The 23850-nt window shown below is 40.6% G+C and overlaps 1 protein-coding gene across 2 annotated transcripts; it reads left to right on the forward strand.

Moving 5' to 3' along the window:
* Window positions 1-38: 38 nt before the first annotated feature.
* Window positions 39-23722, forward strand: CTPS1 (CTP synthase 1). Of its 2 annotated transcripts, none has more exons than XM_075264538.1 (19): window positions 39-385; window positions 4807-4998; window positions 5721-5891; window positions 6272-6372; window positions 6517-6633; window positions 8944-9027; window positions 9140-9220; window positions 10208-10359; window positions 10933-11065; window positions 13022-13110; window positions 13552-13646; window positions 13750-13812; window positions 14151-14194; window positions 15390-15486; window positions 16328-16383; window positions 17409-17505; window positions 17885-18029; window positions 20745-20835; window positions 23146-23722. In XM_075264538.1, exons 2-18 carry the CDS (start codon window positions 4833-4835, stop codon window positions 20827-20829), a joined length of 1776 nt encoding a protein of 591 aa, XP_075120639.1. In that variant the 5' UTR covers window positions 39-385; window positions 4807-4832; the 3' UTR covers window positions 20830-20835; window positions 23146-23722. The 2 variants fall into 2 exon arrangements, with proteins under 2 accessions (XP_075120639.1, XP_075120638.1); XM_075264537.1 differs by having other exon boundaries at window positions 39-338.
* The last annotated feature ends 128 nt before the right edge of the window (window positions 23723-23850 follow it).

A 23850-nucleotide genomic window follows, 5' to 3' on the forward strand; every position in this document is an offset into this window, starting at 1 on the left:
GCTCTGCCCCTACCTAGCACGTGATCAGATTATTTTGAGTGAAGGGTTAAACGATGGCGGCCTCTGTCCCAGGTAGCTGGGGGGGCCCATAGAACACACCAGGCCAGTCACAGTACATGTGTAACATATGCGGCCATACAGCTGCCCCCATGTAACGCCATTATCACTCTAGCTTATACTACAGCAGCTTTTGGTTGAATTGCCCCCCTCCCTGTGCTTTCCCGGATGTGGGGGAAGGTGGCGCTCTGCTCCAGTGTCCACCCTCGTTGGTATCGAGTCCTCCCCAACACGTGGGACCGGCACAATCGTCCTCGGTGTGTGAGCATCGTGTCTGCCTGGTGAGCTGCCATCCTCCAGTAACAGCAGCAGCTGGGGCTGTAGTCAGGTATCATGGAGGGAGAGGGCAGGATACTGTATAGGGGGCTCATGACACTTCTGACAGTACTTGTCAATATCGTAGTGCCTATGGCAAGGCGGGCAGTGTCCTGATATAGAACATCTCTCAGCTGAGGACAAGTCGGAGCACAGATCCTGTTACAATAGAACAATTGCTGAGCAGCCTGTCCTCATCTGAGAGAGTGATGTGTGTGTGTGTATATATATATATATATATATATATATATATATAGGGCTAATGTTTCTATATTCATTCTATTTATTTTCTAAGCTGTTTTTTCTCATTATTGTGTTCCATACCTCATCTTATGTGAGTCTTATTATATTGTATAGAAATGGATGTGAAGTATTTTATGTTGCTATCAGCTGCTTTGTCAGTCTGCTAGTAACAGACCAGCGATAGATCTCCAGGTGTCTACCGTACTAAAGATTTCCAGTATGATCTGTTTCCTAATAGCGGTCTTTGTTGTGTAAGGGGTCTACCACAGGGGTCTCAAACTCTGCATGAGTAAATGGACTGCACATAGACATAAAGTGAAGTTGATGGGCCTCATTTCTTATGTTGGCGGCCCCATAGAGTAAAATGGTGTCCACCAGTTGTCACCCATACAGAGGTATAGTGCTTACCTCCCTACTCCATGCACAGTGCGCAGAAGTGGCTGTGATGTAGAGAGCTAAGTACTGTATTCACACTGCTTGTACCTGATGTGGAGGGTGGCAGGGCAGGAATTCTATGGTTTCCTTTTCCGCTAGTTTCAGACCAGTTCAGGCTATGGTCACACTAGTGTTCTGGACTATTCAAGGACTCAGTTCTCTTCTGCTTAAACTATGCAGAGAGAAAAGTCCTACAAGCAGGAAACCCAGCGGACCCCATTATAGTTTATGGGGTCCATGTTTAACCACTTTTTAAGTGGCTAGGATTTCTGCTTTTCAGGTCCCCAAGCAGACGCAAAGAACGGAAACCCAAACGCTAGTGTGAACCTAGCAACAGCCTTCTTCTTTCCCCCCTTTCCTTTGCAGATCGGATGCATTTTTAACAACTAGATACTAAATACAGTGTTCTGGGTGTTTGCTATCATTAGTTACTTTTACCCAATAATATTTTGCTTCAAGCTTCGTGTAATGTTTGACATGTTTGTTTCTATTTACAAACACTGTAGACTGAATTAGGCTACGCTCACACGACAGAGCCATGCATTCTGCCATGAAAAAAAGTACTTTTTTCCATGGCTAAGTGAACACCCAATGGTAATCCGATTTCACAGATCCCTAATATACATGAGTCTATTAAGGAATCGCTGACCTCGGCCCAAGAAATGACAAGATTTTATTATTGCCATTATTTTTTTTTTTCTCTTGAATTTTTCACATGGATCGATAAACTAAATGGCCATGGGAATCCACTAAACTCTATGAGGCCATGTGTTGGCCATTAATATGACTAACACAAAGCTGATGATCCACGTTGTATCAACGAGCCCCAAAACAGATGTTCTCGTAAAGGGATTCTATCATTGGCTATAGTGAGTTTTAACTAAGCATATATTTGCACAGCCTTTAGAAAGGCTATTCCAGACATACCTTTTATTCATAAATCCCCCCAGCTGTTTTTGAATTAGCCCGCTTTTATTGATATGCTAGTTATCCAGTACGGAAGTCTCTGTGATGTCCCCTGAGCACTGGATGTGTCATCAGCCTTCCCTGGCTCTCACCTCCCCCTTCTTCACACAAGCAGTGCTTAAAGGACATCACAGAGACTTTCAATGCTCTGTGGTAGCTAATTAGCATATCAATAAAACGGGCTAATTCAAAAACGGCTGGGAGGATTCATGAATAAGAGGTATGCCTGGAATAGCCTTTCTAAAGGCTATGCAAATAAATGCTTAGTTAAAAATCACTATAGCCATTGATAGATGCCCTTTAAGAAGACAGACAAAGATCCTAAACAGCACCTCAGGGCTGTTATATTTTATCACTGTTTTTAGGGTCCATTCACACGGAGGAAAATGGTGTGGAATTTCAACGTTGGAAAAGAATAAGCCTCCCATTGAAGTTGCTAAAACATATTCCATTTTTTCTTTCCTGCAGCCATTTTCACATAGTTTTTGTTGGAAAGTTTTTTGAAATTTTTTTTTTTTTTACCCCTATTAAATATATAGGGAAAATGTTTGCAGAATTACTAAAATTAACATGCTGCTATTTTCAAAAACTCTGCTTTCTGTAGTTTTTCTTCCGTAATATGTGGATGTGATTAAAGAAAATCTCATTACATATGCTGGTACTGAAAAACGTTGTATGTGTGTTTTTTTTTTTTTTTTCTGCAGTTCCACAACATGGGGTTTTAGCCTAAATTAGTTTTGACTTCTCAGGACATCAGAGGTGAGAACTGGAGAACAAGCTCTTAGAAAGCTTCTCTGACAAATTTTTGTATGAGAAAGTGCAGAGTAATGCAGAAATTTGGAGCAGGACATGGAAATAAATAAGTGATCTGCTTGATCTTGCAGCAGATTCAACAGCAAAAGATTTCCTGCTGAATGGGTCCATTTATCTGGGGGACAGAAAATAAAGGGGAATCTGAGATGGATGCCTGGCTCAAATTCCTCATTTTTTGTAGCCTGAATCTACTTTAAAAATGATTGAGAATTTAAAATTTACAGCCACCTCATAATGTCCCATAGCGACCTGAAACAAACCGCTGGGCCAGAGGTATAGCTTAGGGGTTCAACACTGGGACAGGGGGGCAAACATGTCCAAGTGGGCCCCCAATTTGTATGTACCAATCGTTGAACCGTATAGTGCAGCGGTTCTCAACCTGTGGGTCGCGACCAAAACACAGGGGTCGCCTAAAGCATACCTCCCAACCGTCCCGGTTTCAACTTATCGGCACCCGGAGGACGTCGATGGGTTGAACACACAGGCGAATAAAGCAGGAGCTGTCACAGCCAGCTCCTACTTTAACGCTGCACTGCGGCTTCTGTATGTGTTGCTGCGATGTGATGGCGTCACATCGCGCCTTCAACTATATGAGTGAGCTAGACTGCGGAGAGAGCGGCGGGGGAGCGTTGGAAGGTGAGTATAAGATTTTTTTTGTTTGTTTTAAACATTAAGGTGGAACATAATGAAGGGGCAGATGAAGGGGGGACGGCATGACACTGGGGACAGCATGACACTGGGGACAGAGATGGAGGGACATGAAACTGTGGGCAGATGAAGGGGAGGACATGAAACTGAGGAACAGATGGGGACATGAAACTGTGGGCAGATGAAGGGGGTATGGCATGACACTGGGGGGCAGAGATGGAGGGGGGACATGAAACTGGGGGCAGATGAAGGGGTTATATGTAACTGGGGGATTGATGGCGAGGGGACATATAATGTACGGGTGACTGTAGGAGGATTATACTGTGGGAGTACATGAAAAATGAATGAGAATGGGCGGAGTCAACATAAAAGTTGGCGGAGCTAAATTCACCATTATTTTGTCCCTCTTTCTAATCTTCAAAAGTTGGGAGGTATGCCTAAAGCCATCAGAAAATACATATTTCCGATGGCTTTAGCCACTCAGAAGCCGCGCTACTGTCTACAGCAACACTATTCAGCTGGAACGCAGGCCGTTATGGACGCACATTCCAAACTGAATTGGGTCACCGCAACATGAGGAACTGTATTGCGGGGTCATGGCATTAGAAAGGTTGAGAATCACTGGTATAGTGGTATGTATCAGCTCTGCAGACGCTTTAGTTGAATACAGTGCAGTTACATTTAATGACTTACAGGTGACGTCTCTGACTAATCGATCACATTCCCTGTCTCTTCTATCTGGACCGCCATGATCATTTATTGCAGTGTTTCTAGCAGGCTTGGGTATTTCAGGTAGAGTAGCTTCTCTATCTGGACACTTAGAAAATCAGATATAGCTTGTTCATACTGGGTATGTCAATATGCAGCAGATATGTTGCAACATATTCTTTCCTTGTCTTATTCATAAGAATTCATGTGCTTTCCCAACACAACAGCCCTATTCAGCTATATGGAACTGATTGCAGAAATGTGTGAATATGCCATTTTAGATCACATTTGGATATCGTACCTTAATTTTTTTTCCCGTTATTTTGAACAGACCCAACTGTTCTGCACCCCATGTTATTATGTCCGTAAAAATAACAGACCTCTGATGAATTTGGTGAAAACAGATCAAATGCCATTGAAATCAATGGGATTTTTGATGGATCTGTTAGTCTCTGTTATTAACGTTTTCTGATTCTAGCAATGGACACAAACAACGGGAGTGTGAGCGCCTCCAAACTCTGCCCGTCTTCCTACTTGGGCTGTAAGGGGTCACAAATAGGATTCATATAAAGTAAGTGAATTGTCTGCCCTCCATGTACTAATATCAGATTCTCTCACCAGATATTTTGGCGTCCTCATTTGACATCATGAAGTACATTCTAGTGACGGGTGGTGTGATATCTGGTATTGGAAAGGGAATCATTGCAAGCAGCATAGGAACAATCTTGAAGTCCAGCTCCCTGCATGTCACTTCTATAAAGATTGATCCATACATCAACATTGATGCTGGAACATTCTCTCCTTATGAACATGGTATGTTGGAAATCTTAGCGTGTGAGATCAATCTGTTTTTATCAATTTGAATTCATATCTGTTTGTTTAGAATTCTTTGCCAACAATTTCATGAATTGGCAACTTTATTTTTTTCAATATTTTACTTTTGGGCTGCTAAGAGATGATTGTTGGAAGTAACTATTGTTGTATTCTCCATGACAATGGTGCTGCTTATAGAAATCTTAATGGGTAATGTTGCCATAAGAGTCTCTTGGCTCAGGAAATCATGCTTTATTGAGTGAAGGGAAGCGGGTATTTGGAGCCCTATAGAATGAAACCTGAGATTCAGTCCCTAAGGAAACTTTATGGACTGAAAGGTATACATTGACTTTAAAAGTATTCATTTATTGCCTTATTTCACATTGATGTTTCACCCACATCTCTCTGATCCAAGGGCATTTGAATCCATTTGCAAACCTTTAACTGCAAGTAACTGTACATATGTGACCTCAGCACCTTTTCATTCACCATTCTTATAATCTCCTGCAAGCAAACTCACACGATCACCTAACTAGTCTTCTCTCTGCCTGTTTCAGAAGTGTCTGTGTCTAGCTAATTATTTTCCCAGTGTACAGTATGTGGGTGCAATCCCGGTCATCTCTATTATTAGAATACTTCTTCATATTGCCATTCATATATACATATTGCCATGTCTTGCAGCAGAGTTTCAACAATGTCTCTTTTCTTTTTCTTTTTTGTAGGGGAAGTGTTTGTACTGGATGATGGGGGTGAAGTTGATCTTGACCTTGGAAATTATGAGCGTTTCTTGGATATCAGACTAACAAAAGACAACAATTTAACAACTGGAAAGATTTATCAGTCAGTCATTAACAAAGAAAGAAAAGGGGACTATCTAGGGAAAACTGTGCAAGGTGCGATTTATATTAGTAATTGTTTATTATTCTGTAGCTGTTTATACATTGGAAGATGTCACCCTGTGCAGTCTCCATGAATGATTTCCTATAGCTCCCAGCACTTCAGTGCTGACATGTTCTATCTAGTGCATCTTCCATTCATAGATGGACTGACATCTCTAATGAGTTTCTATCTCTACAATCTTGTAAGACAGTTGTTTGCTACATGAATGATTTGCATTAAAGAGAACTCCTGTAGGCCCTATTTCTGCTCATGCCTTCAGTGGCTCACAAGCTAGCTTAATATTCATTGTGTCTTTTGAGAAGAAGCATTGAGTGTTTGAGTACATCGGATTATAAGTGATGGCCAGTGTTTGTGACAACTTGTTTCTTTGCAGTGGTTCCTCACATCACAGATGCTATCCAGGAGTGGGTAATGAGACAGGCCTTGATTCCTGTAGATGAGGATGGAGTGGAACCAGAAGTCTGCGTGATTGAGGTAGACCATGTTTTTTGCTTGTGTCACTTTGCTACCTTTTTGCACAGTCTAAACCAGGGCTGATTGTTGTAGTTGTAGCTGTTTGACCTAGTAAACATTAAAAAAAATTAGAATTTGCCTCTATATCTGCTATTTCTCTTGCAGCTAGGAGGAACTGTGGGTGACATTGAAAGTATGCCCTTCATAGAAGCTTTCCGACAGTTCCAGTTCAAAGCTCGAAGAGAGAACTTTTGTAACATTCACGTTAGTCTTGTGCCTCAGGTAAGATTGGTCAGCCATAGTCTTTGACTTACTAACAGGCCAGGCGTGTAGTAGCAGTAGTAGTAGTAGTAGTGTTATCTTTGTTGGTTTTTGTTTATATAAAGCGAACATGTTCCACAGCGCTTTACAAATTCTAGGGTTCATGTATAAACAAAATGTGACCTTAAAACGTAATAAATCAATTTACACAATAAGAGTGAGGGCCTAGCTCGTAAGAGCTTACAATCTGGGGTAGAAGGGATGACACACAGTAGCGGTACATATGCAAAGTTGCTTATATGGGATCTATCAGCAAAATTTTGCTGTATAGGTTTGCTGTAAAGGCTATTCAGGCACCGCTAATCTTATTTTAAACCCCCGTCCTGTTTTAAAATAAAGCTATAAAAACATATATGTAAATCATACCTTTGCATGCACGGGGGGGCAGTCGTGCACAATACGACTTCATCTTCTGGAACACCTACCTCTTCTTTCTTTCGGCGACGCCCTCCAGTCCTGGCTCTTCCCGGCTTAATCTTTATCTTCTTCCGTCGGTTCAAATCCGGCGCCATTTTTCTATTGCGCATGCGCCGGATTTCAACCAATCTGATTTGAACCGCCGGAAGAAGATGAAGATGAATCCAGGGAAGAGCCAGGACCGGAGGGTGTCGCCAAAAGAAGAAGAAAGAAGAGGTAGGCGTGCCAGAAGATGACGTCCGTGCACATTCAGGTATGATTTACATATATGTTTTTATAGTTTTATTTTAAAACAGGATGGGGGGTTAAAATAAGATTAGCGGCGCCTGAATAGCCTTTTTAAAGGCTATTCACGCATATGTGGGGCTCATACAGCAAAATTTTGCTTATAGAGCCCTTTAATGAAGTTATTTAGTTTTCTTTTGTATGATGATTTAGTAGTGGTATGAGTTACATTTTACATTTAAAGGCGTTTTATGGGACTTACATAATGATGACCTCTCCGTAGAGTAGCTCTTCAGTTTGTGATTGGTTGGGATACTCTGTACCCCTGCTGATAAGCTGGGTGGAGAGGCTTCAGTGTTTGGGTGAGCACTGCAGCCTCTTCACTGAATACCAAACACAACTCCATACATATTGTAGGTGATGTGCTTAGGAATTGGTTCTCAACCCCATTCACTTGAATGGGATTGAGCTGCTGCTTTGCCATGTGACCGATGAACATGCTGTCTTAGGGAAGAAGCTGTGGTGCTCCCTCTTCCCACCAAGCACATATTGATTGACATATCCTAAAGGTGGACCATCAATAAGTAACTCCTGGAAAAGCCCTTTAGGCTTCTTTCACACCGCAGTGTTTGGTCAGTGATTTTGTTCAGTGATTGTGAACCAAAATTAGGAGCGGAGACTACATAGAGATCAGGTCTAATAGAAATATTTGTACCTGTTCTGTGTTTTTAACCCACTCCTAGTTTGGCACACAGTCACTGATAAAAATCACTGCCCAAGCAGTGACCGTGTGAAAGCAGCCTTAGGCTGAGCCCCCAATGTTGCAGAAAAGCAACTTTTTTTTTTTTTTTTTGTTGAGCCAAAGTCAAGAGTGGCCACAGAAGGAATGGGAAATATCTAGGAAGCTCTTATACTTCTACTTTCTGCTCGGTTCACTCTTGGCTTCGGTTCAAAAAACAGCAGCAAAATCTGCAACAAAAAAAAATGCCTTTCTGCGACGTGGGCTTTAGCCTTAAAGACACCATCTTTATTGACTCTATAAATGGGACCTACTAATAAGTGCTTGGTTGGACTTTGAATTGGCCTGTGTTTGGTTCAGCACTACAGATTGAAAGAGTTTCCCTTATACAGACAGGAAAGCTGTCAAATGGCATACAGTATGTAGGAAAGGAAAACTAGCTCACTCTGTTTAGCATAAAAACCTATGCAAATTTTTGTCTGGATAAATAATGAAACTATATAAGTTCAGTACCCCAACTATAGCATATATTTCCATCTGATAGGGTTGTATCATGCTGAGAAATATTCTTTATAACTTTATATTATTTCAGAATTTGCAATCCTAAACCGTAAGAATCTTTTAGTCTCTAGTTCAGAGAGTTCATTGTTGGTCTTATTTTATGATACTGTTTTTTTTTTGGTGTCATTATCATTACTATATGAATTGACAGAATGACTATTATAAGTCATAGTTATCATAACTTGTGACCATATCGACTCAAAATTAGAAGAAAAAAAATGCACTGAGGGCATCTGCTGCAGTAGCATAGCCACCATGTTTGATACTATTTACCACTCATGTGTTGCTCTCAGTCACAGGCTATTTTTTTTTTTTAATATTACTTGCAGCCAAGTGCCACAGGTGAACAGAAAACCAAACCTACTCAGAACAGTGTAAGGGAGCTGCGAGGACTGGGACTCTCACCAGATCTTGTAAGTGTATATTCCTATGAAAAGAGAAGTGTCTAAATTGTGAACTTTTTTTGTGGACTAGACCAAGCCATGTCCTAAGTTTTTTTTTTTTTTTTTTTTTTTCTCCTTCTAGATCGTTTGTAGGTGCACAACACCTCTGGATAACTCTGTAAAGGAGAAGATTTCAATGTTTTGTCATGTTGAACCTGAACAGGTAATATATAGGCAACAATATAACAAGTTATTATGCATGGACCGCAACTGTTTTCTCATTGACTTTCCAAACTAGGCTAGGAGACTTCCTGTGCTTTTTACTTCTCTGAAAGTTGAGGGGGGAGTTGTAAGAAGAAGGTTAAATGCTCATAATTTTATCAGCTACCCTGTGATAAACATTCTCAGTGGAAAACTTCTGTAACACTTGGATGGTTTTATGAATGCACAAATACAGTCTATGGAGACCATCTATTCAGCCTGTCCATTTAATAAAATGTCAAGCCTCTCTCTTAGACAGAAACTCTCTATATATTCTATATATATCTGTTTGTTCTTTTGTGTGTGACCAGACAACTAGACTGGTCCTCACCAAATTTGGCAGATAGGTACAACAGGTGTTTGAGAAGGATTTAGACTGGGTCCCAGCTCTCTAGGACGTACTGTTCCTGAGATACAGTATTCCCAAAACAATGACCTGCATTAGCCAATACAAGCCCGCAAGTCTTTCACTCATATTCAAACTGCCATACATACGGTCACATGTCCCTTATCAGCCAATAGAAACTCGCAGGCGCTTAGTCTCCACATGCACACAGCTTTACTCCAGGTTTCCAACCCAGCTATTTCTCTTCACTGCTGTAGGTCAGCTTTAAAGGGGCAGGGCACTGTGGATGACACTGTTACACAAGGTCACATACACACAGCCTTATTCTAAGTTTCTATAACAACACATTGCAAGTTTTTCACTGATATCCAAACTGAGATACACATAATCACATGACCCTCATAGACACACGCAAACGACATAAAAAAAATACACCAGTGCAACACTTGGCAATTGTTATGGGGCAACACAAACAAAAAATGAAATATACCAGTGGGAAGACGGGTCCTCTGCTAGTCTATTATTATTGTATATTGGACATATCTATGGGTATCTGTACACTCACTCAACCTGCAATGTGTAATGAATCTTTAAACTTTCTAGGTGATCTGCGTGCATGACGTATCTTCTATATACAGAGTTCCACTGTTGCTGGAGGAGCAGGGGGTGGTGGAATATTTTCGCAAACGATTGGATCTTTCTATTGGGCGACAACCCCGCAGATTGCTTATGAAATGGAAAGAGATGGCAGATAGGTAAGAAGGTGAAAGAATGGGAAATTGGAGAACATGAACCTGAGAATCTTTTTTTTTTTTTTTTTTCATTTGTACTGGTTTCTTGTTCAGAATTAGTATTATTGGGTATTACATCTGGGTATGTAGCTGAAACTAAGCACAACTAATTCGACAAAATGAATGTTTTGATGGTATCTTTTTTCACATTTGCTATATTGACATTTTTGGCTATTCTTTAATGAGGTTGTGCCTTCAAAGCAAGTTATGGCTTATACACGGGGAGCGGTCATAACTTGCTGATTGGTGGAGTTGCGACTGCTGGGATACCTATGATCCAGAGAACAGGGCCCCTTTGTTCCTCATATGATTGAAGCTGCATGTCTTTATGGGATTGTCTCAGATGGCTAAGCTTTGTACTTGGCAGTCTCTGAGAACGGATGAGTCAATTCTGTCGTGTCTATAGGTCAAAAACTTTTCGTAAAGGTTAAAACTTTACTACCTGTTTAATAAACATTTTGCTGCCCCTTAACAGTAGTAGAGTTTTTACCACTTAAGCATAAAAGTCTGATTTAAGTGTTAATTGTTTTGTTGCAGGTATGACCGGCTGCTGGAGTCCTGCACTATTGCTTTAGTGGGAAAGTACACAAAATTTTCTGATTCCTATGCATCTGTTATCAAAGCCCTAGAACATTCTGCTCTAGCTATAAACCATCGCCTGGAGATCAAGGTAAATTCATCATTCAGCAGCTCATTTCTTGAGTTTATTTATACGCTGTAAGTCATAGTTGATCATTTTACCTGACCGTAGCTGAGTGATTGGACTGTAAATATAACTTTGCAGAATTGTCTTCATCTGTATAGAATATTCATAGATACATTTGTTTTATGTAGAAAGGCTTTAGTTGACTACCCAGTGGTTGTACTTGATTTGCATAGCTGTCTCCTAGTGTCTGTGCTGGGAAGTGAATCCCTGCCCAGGGGAGATTATGCTTAGATGCCTCTCATAGGGTGCATTCACACTGAGTAAACGCTAGCTTATTCTGAACGTAAAACACGTTCAGAATAAGCGGCGTCTAAAGCAGCTCCATTCATTTCTATGGGAGCGGGGATACGAGCGCTCCCCATAGAAATGAATGGGCTGCTTCTTTCACTCCGTGCAGTCCCATTGAAGTGAATGGGGAGTGCCGGCGTGTACGCTCCGGCATGAGCAGAGCTTGCCGTATACGCCGGCACTCCCCATTCACTTCAATGGGACTGCACGGAGTGAAAGAAGCAGCCCATTCATTTCTATGGGGAGCGCTCGTATCCCCGCTCCCATAGAAATGAATGGAGCTGCTTTAGACGCCGCTTATTCTGAACGTGTTTTACGTTCAGAATAAGCTAGCGTTTACTCAGTGTGAATGCACCCTTACAGATAAACAGAGCTCCTTACATACTTAGGTTTTGGTTTGTACACAGGACTTGAAAGGGGTTCTCTCCTAGATGGACCTGCCTTAGGGCTAGTTCACACGTGAACTGCCCGCGCGGGTTTTGACACAGAGAGAGACGCGGCGAGCCGCGTCTCTCTCTTGTCAAAACCCGCCCGCCGCGACCATCGCGGTCGCGGCTTTCACCTCCGCTGTCGGCTCAAATGAATGAACCAACATGGAGGGCGCTGCAGCCGGGCGGAAGCCGTGCGGCGCAGCCCGCGCGGCTTCCGCCTGAAGAAAGAGCATGTCGCTTCTTTTCTCCGCTAGCAGCAGCCCGCCGCTAGCGGAGAAAAGAAGCCCGGCGGTCTCCATAGACCACCATTATAAGGGGAGGTTTTGGACGCAAAATCCGCTGTCAAAAACCTCCCCTTATACTCACGTGTGAACTAGCCCTTAATATACACTTACTGTCTTAGCCGTTTTGATGTTTAGCAGTCTATGTAAAGTCTGTCAAATCAGGACTTGTCTTTACAGGCCAGCTCTCAGTTCTCATAGGTGAGATCCCAAGCAGAAACCCTGTAATGTCCATATGCCTTGAGAACACAGCATCATTTTACATCCCTTTTTTTTTTTTTTTTAAACGTCTTGTTCTGAAAGCCATTAACGTTTGTTTCCTGTAAATGTAGATATTTGAGGGCTTGTCTTGTATTTTTCAGTGACAACATTTTGGCGGATCATGTCATGTCTCTAAAATCCATAATTTTTATATTTTTTGATCAACCTAATTGAGGGCTTGTTTTGGGGGAAATGAACTGTTATTCATTGATACCATTCTGAGATGCATATGAATTTTTGACCCCATTTTATTTGCAAGGTTTTTTATTTATTTTTTTTTTGGAGTGTTCATCATATGATATAAGTATTCCATTAGACTTCATTTATTTCTTATGTTTGACTAATTTTAGTGAATAACAATTTATATTTAGTTTTTGCATCATCTCCCAAAAGCCATAACTTTCTTTTTTTTTTTTTCAGTGATGGAGCTAGTTGAGAACTTTTTTGAGCACATATGAAATAAATAAAAACTACGCAAAAAGCTCATCAAAACTGCTTTGTTTATCCTGATACAGATTTGACTGCATCATATAAATGAACACTTATATTAAGGATCATTATGGACGGAGCAATACAAAATGTGTAGTGTGTGTGTTTACTTATCAGATTGGTGCAGATTGTTTATTATTAAGCAATTAATTTTATGTGTACTTTTGCAGTATATAGACTCTGCTGATCTGGAGCCCAGCACCCTGCAGCAGGAACCTGTAAGATACCATGAAGCCTGGCAGAAACTTTGCAGCTCACAGTAAGGACCCTCATCCATATACATTTTCTGGAAGGCATATTGTCTGCTTAAAATGATGATCTTGAATCTACTTTTTTTGCTATTTTAGAAATGTAATAGCTTTGTTAAAAATTGCAGCCTTTTATTATGGGTTTTCATTTTATCTGTCTCTCCAAAGTGCCATATAGCCAGGAAATGGGAAGATGCTCACTGGCTTGATCTGGAAATACAGCATTTGTTGTAAGGCCATCAGACAATTTGCCCTTTTCCATTAGTTTAGTTATAAGTGGCTTTCCATCTCAGGAAATTGTAGGACTGGATTGATAAAAGGCAGCCTAATTTCTCCAGAGAGTAGTTGCCACCACAGATATTAGATTGCTAGTGGATCCCACCATAAGTTATAGGATCTGCGGACTTACTTCTGATATAGGTTTAGTCTAATACCCTTGTCTTCCTTCGTAGTGGTGTTCTGGTTCCTGGAGGATTTGGTGTACGAGGAACAGAGGGCAAAATATTGGCCATATCTTGGGCACGCAAACAGAAAAAGCCTTTTTTGGGTGAGAGATATCTGCATCACAGAATTACTGACTTGAGGACAACAATCAGTTTCCATGCAATTCTAGTAGGCCTGTGGTTTCATGGTACAACTGTATTTTGCAGGAGTGTGTCTTGGGATGCAGTTGGCTGTTATTGAATTTGCCAGAGAAGTACTAGGCTGGAAAGGTAAATCTTCAGATCTGTTTAATCTCATGTTGACTTTTCAATGGGAAGAGGGGCGCCGTTATCTAGAGCTTGAAGGTCCTCATAAGCTGGTCAGAAACTTTAGATAGCTGTTGTCTTAAACACCATTTGGTCGACAGCTATTCCCTCTGATTTCATATTCCTTATTGCCCATATTCATGCGTTTTTCAGTCGGTCCTTACAAAATTGGTGGGTTCAGCCAAAATGAATGTAATGTTTATGGGCCAACTATAGTCTTGACTATTATTTTTGATGTGAATAAACACAGATGTTTGTGGAATAGTTTCCTACATTGATCCAACATTAATTTTCTTAAACAGATGCCAATTCTACAGAGTTTAATCCCCAAACCAGTCATCCAGTAGTAAGTATGAAGCCTTGCACTTACAGAACCTTTGATTTTCATCATGATAAAAGATGAACATTAAAATAGTGCTATTAACTTCTAATAAATGACTGTAATCCTGTCTGCCAAACACTGCAGTGATACACTGATTCTGTAACACTGGTTACTGGTTTACTACTTCAGACTTTCAGAAAGTGTATAATGGTGTTTGTATAGCTGTTTCAACGTTTAGTCTTTTGATGACAGACTTATGTTATCCCAAAAAGAATTATGGAAATTTTTGGCCATCGATTGCCTTTTTTTTTTTTCCTCATAGATTGTGGGCCCCATATAGCGTACACAATCTACATTTTTTCCCTATCAGTATGTTTTGGGCGTATAGGAGGAAATCCATGCAAACAGGGAGAACATACAAACTCCTTGCAGATGTTGTTCTTTGCAGGATTCGAACCCAGGACTCCAGCACAGCAAGGCTGCTGTGCTAACCACTGAGCCACCGTGTTGCCCCACTCAATTGCTCAATCAAAAATATGAGGGTCAAAACCCTCATTATACCCATCCATAAATTCTATAGTTGGATTAGTTTCTAAAATTGGGTCACTTTTGTGAGTTTTTTTGGGAGGTTTTCATTGCAGTGGTACTTCTAGGGGGTCTGCAAATCAGACATGGCACTAACAACTTTTTCAGCAAAATCTTCCCTCCAGAAGCCAAATGGTGCTCTTTTTGTTTTGAGCCCCACAATTTATCGTTAAAGCAGTTTACTTTACTTCTTATACCTTGCAAACCTGTACCGACGCTAAGTTTACACTACTGTTGGTGAACTGATGTCAAATCCTGCAGTTCTTTATTCTTACCCTTGTTTCTCTATTGAGAGCTGAAATCTGTATACAGCCTTCACTAGGTGTAGTGTACAGATAGGAATGCTCTTTTATCATGCAAAAAGGAACAGGATTCCCAGCAGGTAAAGAATAAATAAGCATAGGAATTTAGACATTTTTTTTTTTACAGTGACATTTTTATTACAAAATGTATTAATGTCACAATTTGCTGCATTTTGACCCCCCAGCTGTTTCACAGATCTTATTAACTTTGGGTTGTGAAAGTGAAAAATTACTTTTTGTATTGTAACAAACAGATGTAATTGAACATTGCATGTTATGGTCTTATGTCTTGTAAATAACTTTGTCTCCTAATACTCTTTGGACTTTTGCAGGTGATTGACATGCCTGAACACAATCCAGGCCAGATGGGAGGAACCATGAGATTGGGAAAGAGGAAAACAATCTTCCACTCACAGAATTCTGTCTTGAGTATGTTATTCATGTTACGAATATACTGGTATTCACTGTTGGTATTACATAATCTGGCTGTGGTAGTGCTTAAAGGGGTTATTTCGTTTCTGACATTGATGGCAAATCCTTAGGATAGGCCATCAATATTAGATCTGTGAGGATCAGATCACTGGTACCCAAACAGCGTATTTATTTGCGTGTTGCGATGGTCATTTGCTATTAAAAATGTAGCGGTGAGTGTCGGTATCAGTGCTGTCCCACTGACTTTATTTGAACAGCGCTGCAGTACCCATACTTTAAGGCCCCATTCACACGGGGCAAGAGGAGGCGGATTTTGGAGCAAAATCCACTTCATAATCCGCCCCCTAACAATAGCGGTCTATGTAGACTGCCAGCACTCTTTTTTTTCCATTCCGTGAGCAGTACGCTCCGGACTAGGCCCGTTCATTTGGGCCTACGCCGGACCGGAGTGCTGCGACTGTCGAAGTCGTGGCAGGCGGATTTTGGCCCTATTCTGACGCGGCTTCCCACGTCAGAATCAGGATCAAAATCCGCCATCCGCCTCCCGTGTGAATGGGGCCTTAACAATATTGAGAGTAGGACTGTCTGTGTACTGGTGATCTCGGTTGTCGTACCTCTGCAGATCTAATATTAATGGCCTATCCTAAGGATAGGTAATCAATTGGAGGGAAAAAAATATTTATGTAGTCATATATTCATGCTGACCATTGATATTTCGTTCTGAGTATTAGAGGGATATAATATTGCTAATGGTAAACTACAGCCGTCATGGAAGTAAATAAGAGTAGTCATAATCTACAGTTTTTCAATATTTTTATATTTCCTTTCCTAACTCCAGGGAAACTATATGGTGGCCATGAGTTTGTAGAAGAAAGACACAGACACAGATATGAGGTACTACGTTTAGTAATTATTCATATTCTTCTTTATACATTTCCGCTGGGCCTTAGTTTACTTCTGTTTATGCCATTTTTCCTTTGTTTTACTTTCTCCAGATTGTACTCCTAATCCCTTTGACATTTTATTGTAAGACTACATTCTCAGCTTCATTTCAATCGAGTGACCTTGATACATTCACATTAATGAATTTGCAAATTCCCAGCCCAACTAGTTTAACAGCATGAAAGAATTAGGCCGGGATTTGGCATAATTTGGATGGAAAATGAGTCTGTATTATGGTTATCTGAAAATTGCATTTACTTTTCTTAAAAGGGTGTTCCAGTACTATGATATTGAGCACCTGTTCTTGTGAAAGGTCATCCATATCAGACTGGTGTTGGGGGGTCTGACACCAGGAACAATCACCAATTAGCTGATTGATTGTTGGCGGTTCTAGGTATTGGACCTTAAAGAGGTTGTTCAGGCTTTTTTTGGTATTTTAATTATGCCAGGGGAGGAAGGGAGAAAAAACGCAAAATAAAATAAAATCATCCTCTCCTGTCCCATGTGGTCTGGTGTCCTCCCACCACGGTCCGGTCCTTCTGCTCCAGCATCTCCTCAAAGTGAAACTGCTTGCTGGCTGTGATGTTACGGATCCTTACTGCTAAACCTGCTTATTGACCTCAGCAGTCATTGATTGCTGAGGCCAATCGGCAGCCTCAAGAAGAGAACCGTGAGGTCAGCGGTCATCTGTGGCTGGGACTTCTGCCACACATCAACACTTGATCAAGAAAGCTGGACTGCGTTGGGAGGTACCAGATCACCAAGGAAAGGGGGAATATGATCCCCCCCACCCTATTTAAAAATAAATAAATTAAATATATTCAATGTTGCCTGGACAACCACTTTTATAATCTAATGCTGATAACCTATTTTCGTTTTTATTATAATAGTCCTGGGTCACCACTTTAACTCTGTTTTTGTTGCTTTGTAACTGCAACGCTCACATGGAACTAGATGTTGACATTTTGTTTTTGCAGGTCAATCCAGAACTTAGACAGGCACTAGAGGCACGAGGTCTGACCTTCGTCGGTCAGGACACAGAAGGGGAAAGAATGGAGGTTGTGGAGTTAGAAGGTAAGTGCATTCATAGTATAGGCTTGTTCACACAATCCAGTTTTTACTCTTTAGCATTTTTATTTTTCTTACTAAAAGATCACTGTGGCTGAGCATTGTCATGAATGTAACATGATTTTGGCTGAATTTTAAACTCTGCGAATGAACTCGATGTAAGATATTAGGGTTCACATGTTTAGGGTTCCCCAATTAAAGCTTTCTTAGCTGCAGTAACAGCCACAGGCATAAACCAGTTGTAGTGCTGAGATAAGCAATATATTGATACCTATATTTAACCTATATATAAGATTTTTGCAAGTAACAGAATAATTCTCTTTAAAATTGCATGGTATGAAATTTGTCTTTTGATAGAACTACTGTTTATAATTTTGTATTGTAGACCACCCATATTTTGTTGGTGTTCAGTATCACCCAGAATTTACATCTCGACCCATCAAACCCTCTCCTCCATATTTTGGTTTGCTTCTGGCTTCTGCTGGAAGATTATCTCCGTACCTTGAAAGAGGGTGCCGGCTATCCCCCAGGTGAGATTCCAACATGTATATATAATGCCAATGATGAGCAAAACTTTGTGCCCTCTCCGGCTGCCTGCCTGTGTATTGTTTCCTAGGTCCATCTACTTTTCCATTGCATATCTCTTGTAATTCCTCTAGAGGAGCTGTGTTTTAAGGGTATTTCTAGTTTTCTTACTTGAGTTCTTTACAGGCAGAAACAATAGCATCGAGCCATGTGCTGCATGCCTCTCAATAGTAGGATCTGTCTAATCTCCCTAATATTATTCGCAGACATAATGTTATACTTTGTCAGTGTATAATTAGTTATGAGGTAGAAGGAAAAAAATCACTTACTGATTTTTAGGTTAAACTGGAGTACTGATGGCCTATCCTTCAGGGTAATGTCAAATCAATAGGGTCCATTTCTCCATGTCCCCTGCATTTAGAGATAGTTTAAGGGTCTACAACGTGCTTGTGCGTAATGTTTTCTTATTGTTTATACTACATGCTGTCTACATAGCAGCAACCATGTAGGGTATTGCAGTTTATATTCTCTGCGTTTAGTAAGGTTATTACAAAAGACATGGCATGCTGACCTTTAGTGTGTATGGGAAGAATATGCAAATCTGCCTTCCATGATGTAATTAGGAAGACAGTTGCTGCCTCAGTGTTGCAAACCAATAGAGGGCGCTCACTGGAATGTGCAAGCCTGTCTTAAGACAGGATTCCAGTGAAATAACCCAATAATGGCTGCTCCCTTTAGCCTCATGCCCGACCTCCCAAGAGGCCTTTGTTTAGCAATGACGCTGGGAATACTACCAGGTATAGTCTCTCAATCGAGGACAGCTGTTTCGATCTGGTTGGATCTCTTCAGCCCGATGTAGAGAGGACTATAACCTGGTAGAGGTGAGAGGCTTAGACAGGGTTCGGGGGATATTGTCACTCCTTAGGGAGAGACCACCACACCTCCACACACCTATAAAGTAGCCACTCAATACTCGACTGTTTGATTGAACCCCATTATAGTCTATGGGGAATAAATACTCGTTGGTAGGGGGAAACCAATATTCAACTCAGGAGTGTCACCAAGTCCACTGTGACACCCCAGGAAATGATGCCAACACCCTGGAATGCAACTGGGACAGCAGGGGAAGCATGTCTGGGGGCATCTAACATGCCCAAGTCACTTTATTACGTCGGGATACCTGTCAGCTTGCTCCGGCCAATCAACGCTGGTTCTGCCGGAGGCTCGTCTGTGAGGAGGCAGAGTCTAAAATTGGACCAGAATGGAGACTGCTGTGGACTGATCTTAGACTCCTCCTCCTCCGGCAGAACCAGCGTTGATTGTCCGAATGCTGTACTCTGTATAGCATTCTGCCAATCTACACTGGTCAATGTATTCCTATGCCGAGATGTAGCAGTGCTGCCGTGTGCTCAGCTCGGCTACACCGGAGATGCAGTTGAGCTGCGCGCACGGCCAGCACTGCTACACCGGAGATGTGAACCCAGCTGCTCACTCAGCTCTGCTGCATCAGAGAAGCGCTGAACACAGCTGCACATTCAGCTCTGCTGCATCAGAGATGCGCTGAACTCTACTGCACACTCAGCTCTGCTGCACCAGAGATGCTCTGAACCCTGCTGCACCAGAGATGCGCTGAACCCTGCTGCACACTCAGCTCTGCTGCATCAGAGATGCGCTGAATCCTGCTGAACACTCAGCTCTGCTGCATCAGAGATGCGCTGAACCCTGCTGCACACTCAGCTCTGCTGCATCAGAGATGCGATAAACCCTGCTGCACACTCAGCTCTGTTGCATCAGAGATGCGATGAACCCTGCTGCACACTCTCGAACAGCCTGATATCCGATCGAACATGTACTCGATCGAACGCTGTTTGCTCCGCTCTAGTAGTAATAGCCTTAAGAAAGGCTATTCTCCTACCTTTAGAAGTCTTCTCCGTGCCACTGATCCGTAGATATCCTAGTTTTCATCGTTATGCAAATGAGTTTTCTTGCAGCACTGGGGTCATCTCCAGTGCTGTGAGAAAATTCTCCAGCAATGGCCTCTGTGTTCTGGCATGCCCTCTGCTTGATGTCTTTTTCCAATGGTCTATTCTGGCTCTAAATGGCACATACTATGCATGCCTGCGGCTATTCTCTTGTGGCTGCTTACATGATGGCAGAGCCAACTGCGCGTGCGTGCCATTTAAGGCCAGAAGAAGACGTCGCGGAGAGGGCATGCCAGAAGAAGACAGAGGCTGTCGCTGGAGAGTTTTCTTGCAGCACTGGGAGAAGACTTCTAAAGGTAGGAGTTTCATAAGGCTATTCCTACGTGTTAGTCTTTAAAAAATGTCATTTTAGTGATTGAATCTCTTAAAAAAAAAACAAAAAAAAAAACCTAACATTGATGTATAAAAACATTTATTAGCTGTTTCAAGGTGGTAAGGCAAAGACTCTAAAAACAGTTCTTTCTTTCACATGAACAAATGCAACACACCCAAATAAGAAACTTTGTGGCATGCAGCTGACTCTTACCCCTTAGGGAATTCACACACCTGGGCCACTTTTTTTTTGCCATTAACAAGCTAAACATGATCAGAATATTTTTTCATTTCTTAGAATTTTTACAAAGATTGATAGACTTTGCTGAGTAAGCATTTACTATATGATGTAGTAATAAGGAATGTATAATACAACCTCTAGTACTCTCAGCATTTAGCACATTGATATTGCCATTTGCCTTTCAGAGATACATACAGTGACAGAAGTGGGAGCAGTTCTCCAGACACAGAAATTGCAGACCTCAAATTATCGATGATAAATCATGAATGACGCTAGGTAATGACGACTTGTATTATATGTTAGACTGGTTGCTGCTGATATAAAATAATAAAGGGTGACTATGCAAATACAAAATAAGTACATCAAACATGGGCCCTGAATAGAATACTCTGGTAAGCCATCACAGGAATTTTCTCTTACAGATATTATTGGCCTCACATTCTTAAACTCCTTTCTGGTCCTCAAATCTCTATTATAGGCCTGGGCGATTGACCCAAATGAAATTAATTGTACATTTTATCTTGATTGCGATTAATGAGTTATTATTTTGGGACACCCCCTCTTCTATATGCTACACCATGTCACTGAATATTGATTTCGGTTATTTACGTATCAGCAACCCTAATTGGATAATGTACAGCTGGTGCCATATAGCTTACCCAATGACTTGAAATAATCGTTTCATATCATTGACAAATTCACAGGGATTGAGTTTATGTTGGATTTCAGTTATTTTATGATTGATTTTTCCCAGCCCTATTCTGTTCATGCCTGCATTTTGGCTCTTAAAGGTCTCAACGTGCAGCCAATAAATTTGGGTGTAGATTCCATCCTTGCAATGTGAATAGTGATAGATTTGCGGTAAAAATCAGAAAAAAATTGTGTATCCAGTGAAAATTGCTGTATTTAGTACTTTTTTTTTTTTTTATTTAATCCTTTTGTGAAGCATGGGAATAGCTTTCTTTGTAAAGCGTTCATTTTATGTACATTGTACTGTAATTTGCAGATTTTCAGTGCACAATCTGAAAAAAAAAACATACAGTTGAAACAAGAAGTTTAAATAATATATTATTATTATTATTATTATTATTATTATTATTATTATTTTATTTATTTATTTATTTTTATCCCATTATTTTTAGAACCCCAGAGGGGTCTAATCACTAGTGCAACATACTGCAGTACTAATGCATTGCAGTGTATTGTAAAATCCATAGTGTTATAGGGCAGACTATAATTGAACTATATTTCAGACAAACCTGGGAGCCTTTAATAGGCTCCTGCCCGTCTGGTTTAAAGATCATGGCCCCCTGGATCTTGCTTTGAGGGTGGCGATCTCGTGTTCTTTTGGCAAATATATGTCTTGATCACTATCTTTAAAGACCTGACATCCACTGTAATAGTACAGCATATGTTGGGAAATGTTAAATATGAATAAATATCTACGAACGAGAAGTTAAATGTTTGTTTAGCAACACCCACAAAACCCTAAGTTCCAATGCAACTCTTCCACTCAACTATAATACAACTTTATGTATATTTAGACTTTTATTATGGACTTTTTGTGTATTGTAGTACTCATTTTACATTGGTTCTGAGTAAGAGCTATTATTTTATCACTTTGAGCTACATTTATATATCTATATCTACTGCCATCGTAGCTGAAATCTCCCAGAATTCCTTACCATCTCAGTGTCTGAACAGAACTTGCCCTGTCAAAAGTGCAATACCAGGCACAACCGCACTCCTGCATATTAGACAATCAGTGTATAATTCACAGGAAATTCCTATAGGCTAAGGCCCCACATTGTGGAATCACAGCTTTTTTTTTTGTTGTTGCAAATTTTGTTGTGTTTTTTGTTTTTTTGAGCCAAAGCCAAAAATGACTGCTATGTGAATATATAGGAAGCTCTTAAACTTCTACCTTTTCCTCAATCCATTTCTGGCTTTGGCTTAAAAAACTGCAACAAAATAAGATCTTTTTCTATGTATAAACGGTTGCATATAACATTGAAGCATTGCAAAAAATCCAATATGGTTGGGAGGTGCTAAAGTTGTGTCTGTAGTATTTCCACAGTATTACCCTAACTTGCTAGTAATGTTGTAGCAATTTTTGTAACATTGTGCAGCATTTCCTTACTAATTAATTTTATGTTTATTAATTGCATCAGTAATTTTGTTGGGTCCTCTAATGCAGTGTTTCTCATCCTTTTCACCTTTTCATATGAAGTACCCCCTAGTGGGAAAAAGTTCAAACTGAGTACCCCCAAAAGGTATTAGTGGGTCCCGTATATATAATAAATTGGCCTCCACAGTGCCCCTACATATAATAAACTGATCACTCACAATATAATAGTAGTTTGTGCGTGGCGAACTACTGCAGGTCGTACAATGGAGAGTATTCATACTACAAGTTGAGAACCACTGCTCTAATGCACGACTACCGAGTACTCGCATGTTGAGACTGTTTACTAGCCTTCCGTAGGCAGAAGGTGCTGAGCATTTTATGTCTGAGACACTGACTCTGTAGAAGATGTTTTTTGTTGTGTGTTTCAGTAAGAATAACTTATCTTCTCTGTTCTGCAGGTGATTGCTGTCTGTCTGGTGTCGATTGAAGTTGTCAATATCTTTTTTTGTTTCCTACTTACGTTGTACTGAATTATTTTGTTTTCTTTGAAGCCAGTTCCACATTGAGCATCCTTAATATTATTACCTCTGCGATTACCAGTGTTACTCATAGTCCTCACTCTTACCATGGAGCTTCCTGCACATTCCTTCTCATTCGTCCTGCACAATAAAAAAAAATCTTGCTCTTTCCTCAAATATTTTCCATAACTTTCTTTGGCTGCATAAAGAAGCAATAATTAATTATTTTACAATTTAATGACTTATTTGGTCACCATAACCACTAGAACCCGCTGAATAGACTCACCGGACACTAAGGTGGTGGCAACAAATTTGATGACCATTTTTATTTGTAGAACCGGTTATTAATATCTACTTGTTCCATGAGCATGAGGCTTACAGCCTTCCTACTTCAAACTTCTACAAGACGAAGGCTTGTGAATAATGGGAAGTTCTTAAGAGATTGTATATACCAGCAGAAGTGTCTTTGGTGTACCATTAGGATGTGCTGAAATGTGTCCTTAATAAAACTGCTTTCTAAAGGGTCTTTGCCGTGTTTATATTTGACTTATTCTTTGACCATGCAAGAAACAGCGTCTTTTTTTTTTTTTTTTTTTTAATCAAGATTAGCCATATGCAATGCAGCGAAAAAAACATAACCGTAAA

The sequence above is a fragment of the Leptodactylus fuscus genome, chromosome 2 (assembly GCF_031893055.1).
Source record: "Leptodactylus fuscus isolate aLepFus1 chromosome 2, aLepFus1.hap2, whole genome shotgun sequence".
NCBI lineage: Eukaryota > Metazoa > Chordata > Amphibia > Anura > Leptodactylidae > Leptodactylus > Leptodactylus fuscus.